Source organism: Xiphophorus maculatus, chromosome 6 (assembly GCF_002775205.1).
Source record: "Xiphophorus maculatus strain JP 163 A chromosome 6, X_maculatus-5.0-male, whole genome shotgun sequence".
NCBI lineage: Eukaryota > Metazoa > Chordata > Actinopteri > Cyprinodontiformes > Poeciliidae > Xiphophorus > Xiphophorus maculatus.
Genome location: NC_036448.1, coordinates 11,368,661 through 11,386,492, shown reverse-complemented (window position 1 = coordinate 11,386,492; position 17,832 = coordinate 11,368,661). Strand labels below are relative to the sequence as shown.

Here is a 17,832-nt window from a genome sequence, read left to right as displayed (position 1 = left end):
TCCCTTTTCTCCTTCCTGTGTCTGTTCAATCACCTTTCTCGGGTATCTGTTTGCCAGGGCTTCCTGTTCCACAAGTACAACTGGATCTTGAGCATAGGTAATGTTGCAAAACTGTTCAGTCAGATGACACCACAAATAACCCTGGTTATTTACAATTTGATCTAAAAGAAAGGGTGTTATTCTCAATTTTTCAACAGTAATGTGTTTGGACAATCCAAAATGCTACTTCCTGATGATAAAACAACTGTTTTCAAGATGCCATAACAACACAAATTCATTGCCGCAAAGCCACATTCTCGCTAGATCACAGGAAGAGGTGTATTTCTCAAGAGTTTATTCTGTAGAAGGACACTTCAGGTTTTCTTGGAGTCTTCATTTAGTATACATTTGAGATAAACTAAATTGTAAAAGTACAATTCTACCACTTTTAAGCAGCACCAATATTAGAAACGGCCCAGTAACCTCTTAACACGTTAACTCCCATAACTATCCCTTGAACAAATGCAATTTTCACTTTTTGCTGATGTTTGTGGAAATGTCTTATTATGTAAAACTTGTATCTTCTTCTTCACATAAAAAACCCATTCAGAAACAGCTGTTTACCGTTCATTCAGTACAAAGAGATCAAACCCACAGAGAGGGAGAAAAAAATAAGAATAAAAAACAGGGTTGTGAAAAACGCGCGCAGCAAGAGTATCGGACCTTTATGTTGCCTTCACTTGAGGATACTCTGTTTATCTCCAAAACCCAATTTCATGCATGTCAGTTGAACTGAAGACAGGATGAATGCCTTTCTTTGTCAGCTGTCCTTTGCTCCTCCGCTCTGCTGCGTGCTCCCATCCACACATCAGACACCTGTGACTCTGAATGGGAATAATAGGTTTCTGATTATCATGATGTCTTCACCGAAACCTTAGTGGCAAATCAATCTAATAACAAACCTTCTAATTTTAAATAAATAGATAAATAAATAAATAGATAAATAAATAAGTAAATTGGAGTGGCAGCACCTGTACCAAAGGTGAATGGGTCATCTCAAAGCTGGGCTTTCATCTCTAGGGAGCATAGACAAATGCCTTTGTTCTTTCAAAGAGGAGTGGGGCGAAAGCCACAACAAACAGGGTGTGTGTGCACCCTGTGTGTGTGTGTGTGTGTTTCTGCATGTGAAAAGGAAGGAAAACGAAGTTGATAGAGAGGGAGAGAGAAAAATGCAGAGACAGATCAAAGCAGGGTTTATGTTTTTGAAACCCTGTGTGGGAGGTGAAGCCTCACCTACCCAGAATGCCTTGCCTCACTCCTTCCAGCCCACTCAGGTTTTTAGGAGCATCACTTTTCCTTTTCAGCCTTTGCAGTGCGTTGCGCCACCTCTTCATCAGTCATCTCAAGCTATTCTCAGAGAGTCTTGAACAGGCGATTTGATACGAACCGGCAATCAATCTCTGATCTGAGCTCTACAAACTGGATCGCACACACACACTTTTGCAATGCACGTTTGCTTGCTTTAAATGCATTTTATCCATAATGCAGAAAATAAAGCCCACGGAACATCAATACTTGGTGTCTTGGTGAAAGATCTCTGTCTAAACACCTTCTAGACTTGATCAGAGCCCATCCCCCATTTTTTTCTCCCCAGTATCATGGAGGGATCGAAACATCTCTTTTTAACTCAGCGTGAGAAGCAGCAACCAGATGTGTATCTGTCCACACAGGGGATGTCATGCCCTCTCTGCAGCATGAAAAGCTGTAAAAGATTCTCTGTTGCGTTGTCAGTGTCTTAAGGCAGTGTTTATCTTTGGCAGACCGAAGAAAACAAAGTCATCGATTTCTAATCCTAATCCCCTTCCACTGCTTCTCCCCTATTGATCATCTATCCTTCTTTAATTAGATGGAGGATAGAAGGAAACTGAGATGTAGGGCTGATGAAGGACGAAACTTTCCTTGACAGAGTGGTGCTGTCTCTTTACCTTCCTCCATCGTTTTTACTCTGTCTCTCTCAATCAGGAAGCTATCACTAAGTTGATGGTGGACTGGAAGATAAATGCAGCCACTCGGGTACTTTTCAAATCAAAGGTCTGCAAAGATGTGCTGAAGATAGGAATTACACAGATCCTGAAATGCAACCACGTTGACAAACACACTCTGAAATGTGTACTTAAGCAGATTGAGGGTTGAATTTCAGGCTAAACACCACTAAGTGCATTTCTGCCTCCTTTGTGCCATCCATAGACTATCTTAAAAATAGAGAAAGTGGGTGTAATGCTACCTTTTAGTTAATGAACGACTCCTCTAAAAGGTTAATGCCGCTGTTCAAAAAAGTTGAAACTTGTCCTCTCTGTTTGGTGAGAGGGAAGTCAAATCTGATGGAGCTGACAGGAAACCCAATGGAGACTAGTTGAGGTACATCCACTTGGTAACATCCTTGGCAATTAAAATAATTGTGTTCTTTGGAGTCAAGGAAAGTTTTTCAAACCTAAGAACTGTCGATTCTCTCAATTCTTCACTATAGACCCACAGCTAAACTTGGATACAAATGAGTAAAGTAATATTGACGTTGTCTGGATCAGAAAAATCCCGCTATAAAACACTTTCTGCACCCAATTCTTAAGAAATATAAGCAAATTGTCTCTCTACCTTGAAAAATAACTGTTCAAATGCAACATTAAAAGCCCAAAATTAGCATGACATTTTTGATATTATTTGCACATTTAAACCTAACTGTACATGTCGCTCTAATTGGACTTCTATAGGGCAGTAACTTGTCCAAACCCACAGCTGTATTCCACCTAGCAGTGTTTCATCAACCTGTTTGATGACTGCTTCTTTACCACTGAAGTCTTTAGAGACTGATTTGATTTTAGAGCAAAACGTAGAAGGATCAGTAAGGCAGTGCCTGGCTGTCCTACATGGGCTTTTGACTCTTCATGGAAAACTTGTATCCAAGTTTTCCTCATGAATGAGGAAAATAATGAACATTATTGTTCATTATTGTTGGAACTATAATCATTATTGTACCAACAATAATGATTGTTGGAACAATAATCATTATTGTACCCACTTACTACTTTTAACAACACATGGAATAATTATGGATTGGCTCAAAGCAGAAGTGTATAGTACATTGAATTACAATGTCAGTGTACAACCACAAAGACATGCTTGAATGCAATATTTATAAGGCTTTTGGGTTTCAAATACATCTTCTCCATATCTATACGACTCTCACTTAAATTGTTGAAATTTTGTTGCAAATTGTGAGATGTAAAGTGTTTGTGAATATTGTGCTGAATGATAAAAAAACAGCCTTGTTGACCTTGAGCCATAATTTGTGAACACTTTGACTTTTCACTTTTTCTGCATCTTGGCCAGGGATACGCTTGTGAAAAGAGGTTTTTAATCTCAATAGGACCTTCCTGGATTAGTAAAATTTAAATAAAAAACAAAACAAAATCGAGTCACTGTTGAAACAAAAACATACAGCCTACTTGTAAAGCATTCAGCTTTTAAACCATTATAAATAAGTTGGGCGATGCTGGAGATGAAACGCAAAACTACTGGAAGAAACAGAGTGAAAGAACTGGAACCCCTTAACTCTGAAGCAATGTTGGTAGTTTGAAAACAATTTGTATGCTAAGACATCTCAGGTCAAATACCATTAAATGTCCTTATACAATCTGGAGCCTTTACAAAAAGAAAGTCTTGTCTACAAAATAAAATGACAATAATGTCGTACTTTTAATGTGAAACATGACATTTTCCATAGCTAAAGGATGTTTCTGTGTAAGTATTTGATAATGGTCTCCATAAAAGCCATGAATAGCAGCCTAATGTGAGTCAGATGTTACCTGTCCAGCAGAAGCAGCAGAGGCAGCAGGACAGGAAACAGAGCCAGGACACGAGTGAGTGGCCAGCATAATGAGGGGAGCATGGCCTGCCAGCTCGGGCAGCTGCTTCTCTAGTGGCACTGGAGTGGTGTGTGTGTGTGCACGTGTGTGTGAAAGAGAGAGATTCTGAGTGTGTTTGAGGTCCAAATATTATCTGGTTGCAGGAACCCAAATCTGTTTAGGCAGCCACATTATTTGCATGTTTTGTTTTGGATTTTGTGTGAAAAGACAAAAGCAAACTCTGAATTTTCAAATAAACAAAAAATAAATGAAGGGAAATATTCTTCTGGAGCTATGACCAGTTAAATGTTTTCTCTGAAGAAAGGTATTGTAACTTAATGCATACATAACTATGGGCACATCTGTTTAAAAAATGCAAACAGATTTGTCTCTTGTCATTGGCCTGAGCTTCTTTTCTACCTCCATGTCTCATCAGGAGCAGCTGAAAATACCTACACACACACACACACACACACAAACACACACACACAGACGCGCACACCCACACGCACACACACGCACACACACACACACACAAACTCAGCACTTACAGCTATCAAACAGACATCCTCATCATGCTTACCGTGGGAATGCCTGAAGCATTATATCAGTCATTGAGGTGATGCTTTTAATCCTGAAACAAACCTAGACTTTGTGCAGCGCGCCTCTGTCTGTGCGAGTGAACGTGCTCCGATATAAAGCCTAATCTCGCAGCCTTTAGATTACGGCTGGCCGCACAGTAAAGACACCCTGCTGCCACTCCCACATGGAAACGCTGGCAGGATTAACCGGTTCCATACCCGCCCTAATCTGGGAACAAAACCCCACAATCGCCTCCCACTGAGAGACGAAGACAGAAAGGTTCAATTTGATCTGGCCTTTCTCAATATGACGAGAGTGGCTTTTAGGGTTAAATGGACTACTGCTCACTCTACCATCAGTCAGTGTGGCTTTTCTGTCCTTTCATCTCAACAATTAATACTCTTTATGACAATGTGGAACTCCTTCAGATAAGCTTTTGGCAAAAATAACTGTATTTAGATACACTAAATTGGCAGCTACATCATTTGGCCTCTAAAGCAAATTACTTTAGTAGGAAATTTTCTTGTGTACACATTTACCATATACTGTTATTCTAAGGACTATGACTTAATGCTAATGAAAGCCCAAATATTCTATTTTCTAAAATTTGAGGGTGATTTATGAATAATAGAAATAAGTTTTAACACAGAATTGTGACATTATGGCTTTCACAATTTGTGATATAGACTGCTGGCTTGAGAGTTGTTAAGCAGTTCACACACAAACATGCCTAAGACAACTTTTGCACCCCTTGCATTACACTTAACACCTCGGCAGCCTAAGATCACACTGGTTGTCTGTGCCACCTTACACTGATTCTGTAATTCATACAAAATCAGTCACAGCTAATTGTCTAGTGAACAGGTTTTACTGAAATGTGAATTTCCCTCTGGGATTAATAAAGCATATTCATCAATAGTATACGGACATTTGATTGGGCCTACATTTCTGCGTTAAAATCAAAGCAGTATATGTATTGTGGCAGCTTTCCATTTCTAGTTAACTTCTGCGGTTTGTTTTCAACATCCTTTTTGTGTTTTATTATAGGTGCCTGTTCAATTGGAGCTGAATTGCAACCCTAACCTGCTGCAGAAAGGACATTAGCTTGTAAAAGAGCACCAGTCATTAGCCTGATCACTGAACGCCTCAATTAGAAGTTCTAATTATTTTTCAAACTTGGAACTTGGAAAAGGCTAGGTTGGGTTTATGTCAACTTAACTTCCAACTTCAGCCATTAATGGAACTCCAGGAGTAGCTACCAGCATTTCTTCCTCCATTCACTCTCATCCACTACATCACAGTCAGTTTGTTCCTATTAGTATTAACCAAGCAAGTATGAAAAGTAAGGCTTAAAGTAGCTAAAATCTGACTGAACTGGTCTCATGAGTGAAAATGGCTTCAGCCTCCACTCGATGCATTTGTATAGCTCGACTTTGGTCCATCTTCTTTACAATTTCCTCTTTTTAAAATGCTAGAAATAAAGGAGCTAATACCAGTGACCTAATAGCAGCAGCCATATCCTCGTGATGCTAGCTTGGACTTAAAAGAAGTTAGAAGCAGCCGATGGGGATAACTTGCTCTACACTTACAGCTACTTCCTGTCTGTAAAGGTGCCATTGTGCATATTTTCAACCATGGTTCAGTGTGTCATATCACCACATTCAGCTACCTGCATAATGTGGTGTCAGTATCTCATTAAGTGACAGAAGCTTTCTGTTTCATTGCCTTGAGGCAAGGCTTCATCCTTCCATCTCTCTTCCTGTGTCTCTTACTCAGAGGCTTCTGCCTCATTAACCACCATCAGCATTTCGTTTGCAGCGTGTTATTTGGATGTAAGAGGGAGGCAGGGGTCTGAAAGTGTGTGAGGGTATGCGTGTGCATTCACTTGTGTGGAAGCTAGCAACTCTCATTAGGCTGAAAAAACATTGACAATGTTGCCAGAAACCAGATCATATCCTCTCGCTCTTTAAATATCAAAGGCTTCCTCCAATCAACTCCCTGGAGTCTCTCTCTCTGTGTGTGTGGGTGTGCGTGTGTGTGTGTGTGTGTGTGTGTAAGATACATTTATATGTATGCTGTGAATATATCTGTGTGTGGTTGGTGGTGGGAGACAGATGTTTGCTGATTCGACAGCTTTGCATTGCAGACTCAGCCCGATTTAGCTGACAAAAAATGTGATGCCACACACAGATGACATCTCACTCTCTCGTTTTTGTTTCTTACCCCCTTTCCGTTCAAGCCCGTCTTTTTTCTCGCTCTTTTGCCTCCTCTTTTTTACTTTCTCTCTCTTTTCTCTTTGTGTTTGTTCTCTCCTCCTCAAACACCAACCCAACTCAGTGTGTCATTACACCAGCAGCACTTCAGCAGGGTGTCCTTCCAGGGTTGTTTTCCTCGTTGCAGGAACCTCTTACTCAGTCTCGGCTTTCACAGAGGACACTTATATTGCCAAGACTAAAAACGGAAAGCACCTCAAATTACTACATAAACAATGCATAGCGCCTGCCACATTTGTTGGCACAAACTGACAATGTGTAAAAAGACTTAAAATAAATGGATCTTTTATGGCCGCAGCACACTCTCATACACACACATATATATAAATAGATTTATAAATACATCTTTTGTTTTGAGTTTATTTATGGAGTGGGGGGAAAAAAATCCCTCTTTTTACTCTGCAAAATCACTGGTGGCACAATCACTGATACTCCTAACAAAGATAAACAGCTCATATTGAAAATTGTGAAAAAGGGTCAACGCTTTTTAAATGTGTTAAATACAAAGTTCATACTTAAAGTCCACCTTATTCCCTTACAATCTCAATTCCCAAGCCCGAACTATACCGAAAATATGCCTTATCTAAAGAAAAGACGGAATAAGTAAAGATCCACGATTCTGGATGATCCTGAGAGAATTTGTAAAGAGGAATGGTTAAAGATCCCTCATTCTGATTGCCACAGGAAAAGATCAAAGTGCAGTCCAATCGCCAAAAATGATTAAAGTCATTAAAAGCATCAACCTTGGAGTACCACCGATTGTTCCACCACGGTTTTTGGTAAACAGTTATTTCTCTATGTGTTATTTTTTTCCTCCACAAATTAAACGTACTTGAGCCAATAAATCGAATCATTCTAAAACTTTTCAGGTTGAGGATCGGCTTTTGTGATAAAAGATTAATTTATGTGAAGGCTTTTTTGTTGTTGTTCTGCACTGCTGTTCAAAGACAATTGAGCATGACATACACCAATGAGTTTGGCATTTATTGCAACGCAATATGGCACTCATTACATCTCCTCAGCGTTTCTATTTTACAATGTACAAACTTGATAAAAAAAGGACCATAAATAAACAAAATGCTTCAAGTAGCTAATCCTCAGCATCAAAGAGTGTGTGTATATATAGACACAGATGAATGACATTCTAATCTAACTGTCTCTAAATCAACAAAAGCAATAGTTTGTTCAATCTGAAAAAAAAAAGATTAAGAAAAACAATCAAATCAGATTTTGATTAGAACAATCCACTGGTGTGAAATCAGTAAGAGCTCAAAGTGATACATTCTGTCTGAGTCCTCCTGCTATCTCTTAAACTTTGCATATTAAGATTACATGAAGACAGCCGACACATCTTAACAAGGAGAGTTCATGTTGAATGGTTTCATGCTACACAGTGTATACACACACACACACACACACACCCACACACACGCACACGCACACGTTCATCAGATAAAACAAACAAACAAAAAGAAATACATTTAATTCAAGTGAAGCGCAAAACCCCCCCAAAAAAACCCTGGAAGCCATTCTGCTTATGCACATGTCAGCCTTCACCAAACAGATAAGAAAAAAAAAGAAAAGAGGCGAAATCAGAGCTAGAAAAACAGGATGAGGCATCAGACTAAGCTCTCAGAAGCTCAGTGCTGTCTGTGCCCACGTCCAGATCAGGGTTTGTAGAAAGCTCCACAGGATGGAAGTTCACAAAAGTGCTCCTTGTTATAGTTTTCTTCTTATTTGCCTTCACTTCTTGTACTTCCACTGGTGAACAGTTCCTCTAAAGTGCACAGATGAGGTAAATAAAATTCTTCTCAAAAAACAGGTTTGTAACTGCTCACCAGTTCAGACCGGGACCATAGAGTGTTGCATGTGTTGCATTTGGGACAACATTTCCTGCTGCACACTCGCAATTAGTATGTCCTGATGTGACGGTGTGATTATTCCAAGTCTGTCCATCTCCCTGTGGGGAAACAAACACACATATGGTTCAGATGTCTGGTATGTATTTTGCCTTGAAGCACCTGTAGCAAAAGGTGCTCTAATTGAACAAATTGAACTTTCTGGCCTAAATGCAAAACACTGTGTGATGTAGCATGACGATGCCACCAGCATGACACATGGTGGTGACAGCATCATGCTATGGTGATGCTTTTCTTCAGCAGAATCAGGAAATCTGATCGAGTTTCATGAGAAAGATAGGCAGAGCTTTCAGAAGTACGATGACACTAAACATACAGCCAAAATGCAAGAGCACGGCACACTTGTAATAATTAAATATATATATATATTTTTGCTTTTACTTGCAAATCAGCAATATTTTTTGTTGATCTACTACATTAAGCCCAACACAACACATCAAAGTTATGCTTGTAACATGACACAATGTGCTCATAGGTGAAGTCGTAGAAATGCTTTTGCAGTAGACTGTTCCTACAAGCTGCATCAGGTCATTTAGGTTATGTAGCAGAATCAGCATCAACACTATATCTCTGTGTAATGCAGAAAAAGCACATTTAAAATAAGCTGCACTCACTGGTGTGTGAGAGTCAGGAGGCTTTCAAGGCTGGAGTATCCTGCAGCTGCAAGGACGTCTCTGTATCTCTCCAAGCCAATGGACTGCAGCCAATCATACATCGACCACGGTGGCACACACACCTCTGGTACAACAGACACACACACCTCTGATCCCACCCTGGACTCCAGCATGGTCCCCGGAGGTCTGTAGGAAAATAGAGTTATTCTTATTTTGCGGGAGACCGTTACTTGCAATAGTGATAAATTGGATATGGGAGTTCATGCATAGCTATGCAAGTATTTGCCTTGGCGCACATGTTTATTTTTATCTGTGTGCATTGACATGCACTATGTACCTGTCCCCTCCTGTGCGCCGCAGGGTGCCAGGGTTGCGTATAAGTTTATCCAACATGTTGAGGATCTGGCTGAAGGAGGGTCTGTCTCCTCGCTCTCTCTCCCAACAGTCCAGCATGAGTTGATGGAGCACCACAGGGCAGTCCATGGGAGCAGGCAGCCTGTATCCTTCTTCTATCGCTTTAATCACCTTTATAAAAGGGCAGGGATTAAGGATGATCTTTGAACTGTTACGTCTGTCCGATAATTTTTTTTAAACTTAAGCCATCTTTAAAATTATTGAACGAGCACAAGTACTTTTGGAAGAGATGCCAGCAGCAGTTTGACGCAGCTGCGCTTTCGGCTAAATGTTATGCAAAGACCTGCCAAATGGCAATCAAAACATGCAGACGTTCAGCATGTTCAGTATGTTCGTCTTTGCTTTGAATGATAAACTAATTGCACAAATTGCCAGTTGCTTTGACCTTTAACTACCACCTGAATACTTGACAGAAATGTCAAAAATATAGGAGATTAAAGTGAGTAGCACAGGCTACACATTCTGGGATAAAAATTATTACTATTAAAGCACAAACACATAAAATTCTAAGATTCCCATGAATTTCAGTGCATTTCAAATTTAGTGATATTTATGTATCTTGTAACTATTGTTGACCTACCAGGTCATAATCCTGCAGCACATACAGTCATGATAATACAACACCCAGAAAACCTTTTACTAATGTTTGTTATAACATCAACCAACGAAAGTGATTAAAAAAATACTTTACAAAAAATAAAATACATAATATAAATACTGAAAAGAAAGAAACGATCAAATAAAATATGAAAAAACAGAAACTAAGATAAAATTTAAAAAGAGTAATATAAGTAAATTCAATAAGAATCCAAAATAAAACAAAATGCAAAGCTATTAAGACAAAAGCTAAATGAATTGCTTTACAATTAAATAAAATAAAAAAAATTAAAAAAGGTGATTTAGTTCCCTTTGCTAGTAAGAAAAATGTATACTCTGGTGCAAGCCTCAGGGCTTTTCCCCATAAAGGCACTCATCATTATATCTGCTTTAGTGGTGAACAATGAGCCAAACAAACTGCTCTGTGGCTTCCCAGGGTGTGATTTCAGACAGTGTGCTCAAGTTCTCAGATCGGAGACTGATGAGGCATGACAAGTCGATATAATGAGTACCTCTGCCGCAGACTCACTTAAGACAAGTGTGAAGGGAATAAAAAATAATCCCAAAAGACAACAGCAGACTAAAAGGTGTGAATATGATTTATATAAAAACACTTAAGATTTTTTTTCAACCAGATTGACTTTTTCTTTTCTAAGCTGAAAACGTGATGGTACACACTAAGAAGAATAAAAAAAAAGCTAGATTATATCACATCTAAATTTAAATTTAGTTGCAGCTTGGCTGCAGAATGAAAATAAACTATAAAAAAACACTTTACAGCTTTAACAAATATCCTAAGAATAATTAGATTGGTGCACAAAAGCAATCTAAACTTGGCCTCAGCAGTGTTTGGAGACAATTTGAAAGTCTAAATAAGTGCAGTGTTCAAAGACAGCAGCTAGAATGCAGTGGATAGGGTGCAAGTTATTTGGCCCTCCAATATGCTAAAAAAGCAGCATCTGTTTAATTTATTTTGCTATTTAAATTGGCTCAGGCTAAATCCCTTTTGGTGAGCGAGGAGAGGTAAAAGTTTAATTGGACTGCCATACAAAGTTACAGGACTTAAATCATGTTTAGAAAATTGTTCATTTCAACATTAATCCTCAAGTGCCCAACGAAGGAGCAATTAACAGTTGCTGAAAAGCGGAAACTGATGGGCTGTTTTCCCCCCAAACCAGCACTATATTTGTACATTCCTCTAACCTCAAATATGGGTTAATTGTTTTTTGCACGAGGTTGAGTCCCCATGTGCTATCAAAAAGCATCATATAAAACTTTATGTGAGGATAAAAGTGAAGTTGAGACATGGTAAACGTAAGGAAAGCCAGTTCATTATCCTGCCACTTCGTTTACTCACATCCTGGTTGTTCATGTCCCAGTATGGCCTCTCTCCATATGAAACCACCTCCCACATGACTATCCCATAACTCCACACGTCACTGGCCGTGGTGAACTTCCTGTAGCTGATAGCCTCTGGAGCTGTCCATCTGATGGGGATCTTCCCTCCGGGGGACAGATAGGACCCAGTTGCCTCCTAAAATAGCAGCATAATTGATTCATTGAATGATGGAATACCTTTGTTTTCTAATTTATTCAGTATGACTCACTCGTTCACTTCATCTCACTAGAGGAGAAGAAGGGCTTTTCAAATGAAATAATTTTATTCTTGCACAGATGTCCATGCGTTTGCCAAAGTAGGTGTTTCAGTTAGTCAGACAGCTTCGGCAGCATTCAAGTACGTGCGATTTTGTGAGTGAAAATGTGATAAAACAGCCAGTAAATATTTACTCAATAAACAATAGAGGATATAAAACTGGTTTATCATCAATTTCGAAAGAGCCTTTCAAAAGTACTCCTTCCCCTTAAAACCTTTTTACATTTTATCATTTAAACCAAAAACCACAAACATGATTGTATTTTTTGTGATTTTATGTAACAGACCAGAGGTCTGCAACCTAAGTTGATCGTTGGACCTTTCACAATGACTCTTCCAAACTATGGTTGAGATGATAAAAAAAACAACTAATATTTAATAGTAGATGTAACAATTACATGCACATTTTGCATTTGTTAAAATAAATAGAAAACCAAAATGCTTTGCCAAAGAATAATTTCACATTTGCAGAAAATGATGTAAAAAAGAAAGCAGTTGCATATGATGACAAGACATATGGCATGTCTTAAAACCTAGTAACAAAAATAAATGTTGATTCTTTCAAAATTACTGTAGAAAATACAGTAGATATACACAAGAAATGAGAGGATGTCTTTCTTTCAAAAGGTTGTGTAACTTCTGTGGCTCTAAACAATTTTTTTCTTATCTCTACAAAGGATAAAAATGTCTCTTTGGACCGTAAAGGTTGCAGACCTAAGTGACAGACCAAGGGGTTAAGCATAATTGCAAAGATGAGGGGAAAGAATTCGTTGCCTCCATACTTTTTAATAAGAAATAGTCTTAATGCTAAAAAACCACAAAAAAACATCTAGTGCAACCAATTTGCTTTATTTCACTTTTACATCACTCTGAATAGAGAAATCCTATGGTGAAAAAGGGTCGTGGCATCATAATGTGAATGAGTAAACCTGAATAAGGTCTTCCTTAGTCAAAACAGATGACACAGTTTCAGATTTGTATGGGTGAAAATGTTTGAAAACCTTGTAATAATTTGTATGTGCACCACTTTGTGTTGGTTTATCACATTGAAATCACAAAAACATTAATGTAGGACGTCAGCAATTTGTGATTGTAACGTAGAAAAATGGAAAAGGGGCTGTGAATACTTTTGCAAGGCACTGTATGTTTTCTTCATACTCCATCAAGCTTTGCCTTCGCAAGTCTTACCCTCGTAGTGTAGGCGGCCTCGGGGTCGTCCTCCAGAACTCGGCTCAGGCCGAAGTCGGACACCTTACACACCAGGTTGCTGTTGACCAGGATGTTTCGAGCCGCCAGGTCTCTGTGAACGTAGCTCATGTCTGACAGGTACTTCATACCCGAGGCGATGCCGCGCAGCATACCAACCAGCTGGATCACTGTGAACTGGCCGTCGTGTTTCTGAACCATTAATATTACAGGAAAAATGGGGTCTGATTAACTCAGCGCATGAAGAGATTTCATCAACCACTTAAAACTATGTTCATATTCATTTTATAGAAGAAAACAGATCAACATACACGTAAAAAGGCATCCAGAGATCCATTTTCCATGTATTCCGTAATTATCATCAGAGGCTTGCCTAATGAGGGGAAAAAGTTCGAAATATTCCAGTTAAACCGTGCTTCACACTTTCATACAAAACCAGAACAATAGCACCACTTACACCTCGTGACGACACCTTCCAGTCTGATGATGTTCGGGTGGTCAAATTGACCCATGATGGACGCCTCGGACAGGAAGTCCCTCCTCTGTTTGTCCGAGTATCCTGCCTTCAGGCTTTTGATGGCCACATAGATCTCCCTTTTCCCCTGCGAACGCAGCCGACCGCTGCACACCTCCCCAAACTCTCCTACATGTGCACAGCAAACAACAATGTCAGTGCCAAGCCAGCATGTGTGTGTGGGTTTGTGTGTGCTTGCGCGCCAAAGCGAGACTTACCTATGCCAATAACCCTCTCGATATGAATACTGTTAACATCTATTTCCTTGGCAAACTCGTGGATGGCCTGATCCGGGTCCTCGTACGTAAACGGGTCCACATAGATTTTGACTCCTACCACGGAAGGGAGGCGGAAGTGGACAAGAAACGAGGGAGGAGATGGATGAATGAAGAGGAGGGCGAGAAAAACGAGTTGTATAACTGCATGTTATGTAAGAGTGTTTAGGAAAGTGTGCACAACAAACAGACTCTGAGCAACAATAAAGAGAAGGAGGATTTCTAAAACTTTGTACAATTTTCTCCTCTTACAACCGCACACTTTAGTGCATTTTGTTCTGATTTTATGTGGTAGATAAAAAGAAAGTACTCCATAAATATGGAGAGCAGGTAAATGGATACAATGGTTTAGAATTGTTTTAGTAAAATTGAAAACTTGATAAAAGTTGTGAAACTCCTAAAAAAATCAGAAATAGAACAATGTAGTCAAAAATTGCTATATGAGGAGAAAATAACCTCCATGTTGCCAAGCCCACACTATCGCATCATGAAACTTGGAGCTAAAAACACATGGAAATAGATATAGGGAGATTGTAGGAACTGTCAGAGGCTCATGATTTTAATCTTGAGTGGAGTTTTACAATCCAACAGGACAACAAACCAGTCATAGTTTACAGTCAGAACTACAATAGAAATTTTCAGGTTAAAGGAAATAATCTAGTCAAAGCCCTGACCTAAATCCAATTTGGAATTGGTGTCAAGACTTGAAAATTGATGCTCCCAGATACTCTCCGTTGAATGTGAGCCGGTTTAAGAGAAAGAATGGAGGAAACATTCACTTTACAGAAATGCAAATGGAGACATTCCCCAGAGCAAAAGGTATGTGGTTGTAAAGAGACTCATCAAGAAAACATTAAAGGAGCAGGAATATTTTCGCAAAGCACTGTATTGGCTTCTTGTGTGCATGTTCAGTACCTGGGTTCAGATGTTTCTCCTCTTCCGCATCCTGCTTGGTTTTGCTGTACTTGCTCCTCCTGGAGAGTCAAAAACAACGCATTCTTCACACAAAGACCAGCAACAAACACTAAAAGTTTGATTACTTCCCAAGAGTCTCGTGCGAGTTTTGCAGCGACGTCACCTGACAAAAGCAAACACGTCCTACATTTGTTCTTAATATTTTTGTCATTTCTCAGAGCTGCTCTTAAGTTGAGTTTTTCTTTTAAGGATTTGCAGCAAAGAGAATGCGACAACAATGAGAGGAGAGAGCGACGGCCTGCAGGGAAGCACCAGATGAAAGCATTACAGCCACAGAGGGAGGAGGGGCGACGCCTCAGGTAGCGGCAGATAAAAAGGTGTTTTCTATTAAACAAAGAAACTGTCAAAACCACCGCTTCTTCTGAACAGGTGTTGAGTGTGTGTGTGTCAGTGACTTTGGTTGTGGACGCCGGAGCGCGTTTGTGGGCGCGCACATCGGCTAACACATAAACTGCGCAGCTGAACACATTAACAGCAAGCCTGGGACAAAGGGATAATCACTGTCTCCACTCTAATCCCCTTTAAAAAAACCTGCAGGTAACGCACGTTATTTAATCTCACTGTTGAAGGAGAACCCGGAGACTTGTGTGTGCGTTGCTGAGCATTGGCTGTAAAAAGAAAAAAAAACACGTTGATGTCAGAGATGCTTCCAGAAATCAATACTAATTTATTTTTTATGTGATAGTCCTGTTTAAAGCAGAGCATTCTAAGTAAATTTAAGCTATTTTTGCCAACTTAAATTAAAACATTTCCAACCAGTGCGAACAGTTTCTACTGCTGCACCTCGTTGCCTTTGTGTCATCCCCTTGTTTACTTTCTCAGTGGAATATTGTCTGTGTTTCAGCATGTAATTGCGTGCATTGATCCTGTTGGGTGTATTCTCTTGGTAATCTGCAGTGATTAGCTGTTCCAACAGTCTAATCCTAAAAGAAGGTTACATTTATTGATTGTTAAAGAGTAGAAACATTGTTGTTTTTTTTTTCCGGGGGAATAGGAGGAGGACAGCTTTATGAGCCAGAACATAAACAGAAAGAACAGTTGGAACAACAACGGGTAGATTTAGAAAGCGAAGAAGGAAGGAAGGAGGGGAGGAAAGGAAAGAGTTTTAGTTTAACAATATATCAATCAAATCCATGGTTTTTTCCAGACCTTTCCAGATGGTGCATTAAGCCCTGTTAACAATGATCTCTTGCAAAAGTAAAGTGCTTTTAGATAAAGGAAATTTGCTTCGTAATTGGGACTCCTCTGTTACTCTTCTGGAATGTCCCCCTGAATAACACTTAGACTAACATAAAATAGTAAGACACTAATTGCAACTACTCTAAGTAACATAAAATGACAAAGACGACTGTTTTTGACTAAAGCGAGACCTTGTGTGTTTCTATACCTGCGACTTATGATGAAGACAGCCGCCGATATGAACAGTAAGACTCCCACCCCACTGACAGACAGCAGCAGGAAGGCAGAGTTCACACCTTCTCCGATCAATGGAAAGGGATCTAACAGAAAGAGATAAACATTTTGTAAAAATTAACACTACCGATTAAGCATGTTGTCCTAAGCTACAGATCATTCCTGGATTAGCACCTGAATTGGTGGAGAACTCAAACGGAGCGCTGTACTCGCCGTATCCCGCAGCTGTGCGAGCGCGAACATGAAACACGTACACAGTGAGCGGGTTGAGGCCCGCCACATCCACACTCCGTAGGAAGGTCCTCATTATGCGATACGACCTCTCCCTCTGATCCTGATTAGACGAGACAAAAAAACCAAAAACAAAACAGTCTCTTTCAAATGTCTGACAGCAAAGTCCATCCACACCAGGAGTGAAACACAAACAGCGTCCCAACGTATTGACATTCAGCTGTCCGGGCCGCGTTAACCTATGGGGCCGCTCACCTTTTCGTAGAACTTGACCTCGTACTCCAGGATGACCCCATTTGGTCGGTCGGGCTGTTGCCATGCCAACGACAAGCTGTGCCTTGTTACGTCGGTGAGTTGGATGGATGAAACTGGAGAGGGAGCTGAGAGGTAGCGAAAGATGAGTAGAGATTAAACATTGGCACAGCTTTTTTTTTTTTTTTTTCTGAAGCGTGTCTACTGAAATTGTAAAAATGATACTTTCACTGTTCTGGATGCGGCTAATAGCGCATTCACTGAGCTTTTTAATCAAAGTCTCTTGGAGCCAGTGCACCTCATTACTTTCTATTCCCTCGACACCTGCCTCATTTTACTCTTACGACTCTCCATTTCTCCATCATTTTATCCGCATTCGTCCTTTTTATTTTGTGCCTGTTCGCATGATATCGGACCATATGGCAGAGCAGGTTGGACTTGACACATCCCAGGCACACACTCGTGCTGTGCAGACACAGCAACTTATTTCCCCAAGGCACCTGGAACTAAGCAGGTGTGCTGGTATCTAAATGCCACCATAAAGACTTGAAGCAACGACGCTTCAGATGTAGCAGCATGCAAAAACAAAGTGAATAAAAAAAAGGGGAAAGGCTTGCACTAAAAACTAATAAAGAACATGTGCAAGGGAGACGCCACACATGAGCTGACTCCTTCACAAGTAAAATGAAACACTTCATAAAATGCGGGTAATTTTTCTAAGGCTTCTTTGGATCCGTGCTGAGGGTAAGAAAAGCTTCAGCTCTGCTTGTACCAGCGCTGTTGTTCAGTTATTTCCTGACCGTCATGATTTGCTTTTTTCCCCCTGTCGTCAACTTTTTTTCATTTGTATTGAAGTCAGTGATTTCCTGAATACTTTTGACACCATCTCAAGAGCCCCCCTTGTAATTAATTCAGTTGTTTGGTGTGGGAGGACAAAGTAATAACTATGAACGATATAATGGTGATACTAGGAACAACAGTTTCCAGTGGAGGCAAAAGTGAAAATCCAAATCCACTGTGCAGTTGATATGA

The 17,832-nt window shown here is 39.9% G+C and overlaps 1 protein-coding gene across 1 annotated transcript in view; it reads right to left on the bottom strand.

Moving 5' to 3' along the window:
- Positions 1-7,699: 7,699 nt before the first annotated feature.
- Positions 7,700-17,832, bottom strand: part of LOC102236308 (ephrin type-A receptor 4-A-like) — a 31,082-nt gene continuing 20,949 nt past the window's right edge. Inside the window, exons 9-20 of the mRNA XM_023335727.1 lie at positions 16,804-16,928; positions 16,492-16,651; positions 16,292-16,403; positions 14,845-14,903; positions 13,873-13,986; positions 13,598-13,783; positions 13,452-13,513; positions 13,123-13,332; positions 11,638-11,814; positions 9,607-9,794; positions 9,270-9,455; positions 7,700-8,696 (exon numbers count right to left, since the gene is read on the bottom strand). Coding sequence (XP_023191495.1) covers positions 8,579-8,696; positions 9,270-9,455; positions 9,607-9,794; positions 11,638-11,814; positions 13,123-13,332; positions 13,452-13,513; positions 13,598-13,783; positions 13,873-13,986; positions 14,845-14,903; positions 16,292-16,403; positions 16,492-16,651; positions 16,804-16,928 — 1,697 coding nt within the window. The 3' untranslated portion in view covers positions 7,700-8,578. The remainder of the gene's footprint in view (positions 8,697-9,269; positions 9,456-9,606; positions 9,795-11,637; positions 11,815-13,122; positions 13,333-13,451; positions 13,514-13,597; positions 13,784-13,872; positions 13,987-14,844; positions 14,904-16,291; positions 16,404-16,491; positions 16,652-16,803; positions 16,929-17,832) is intronic.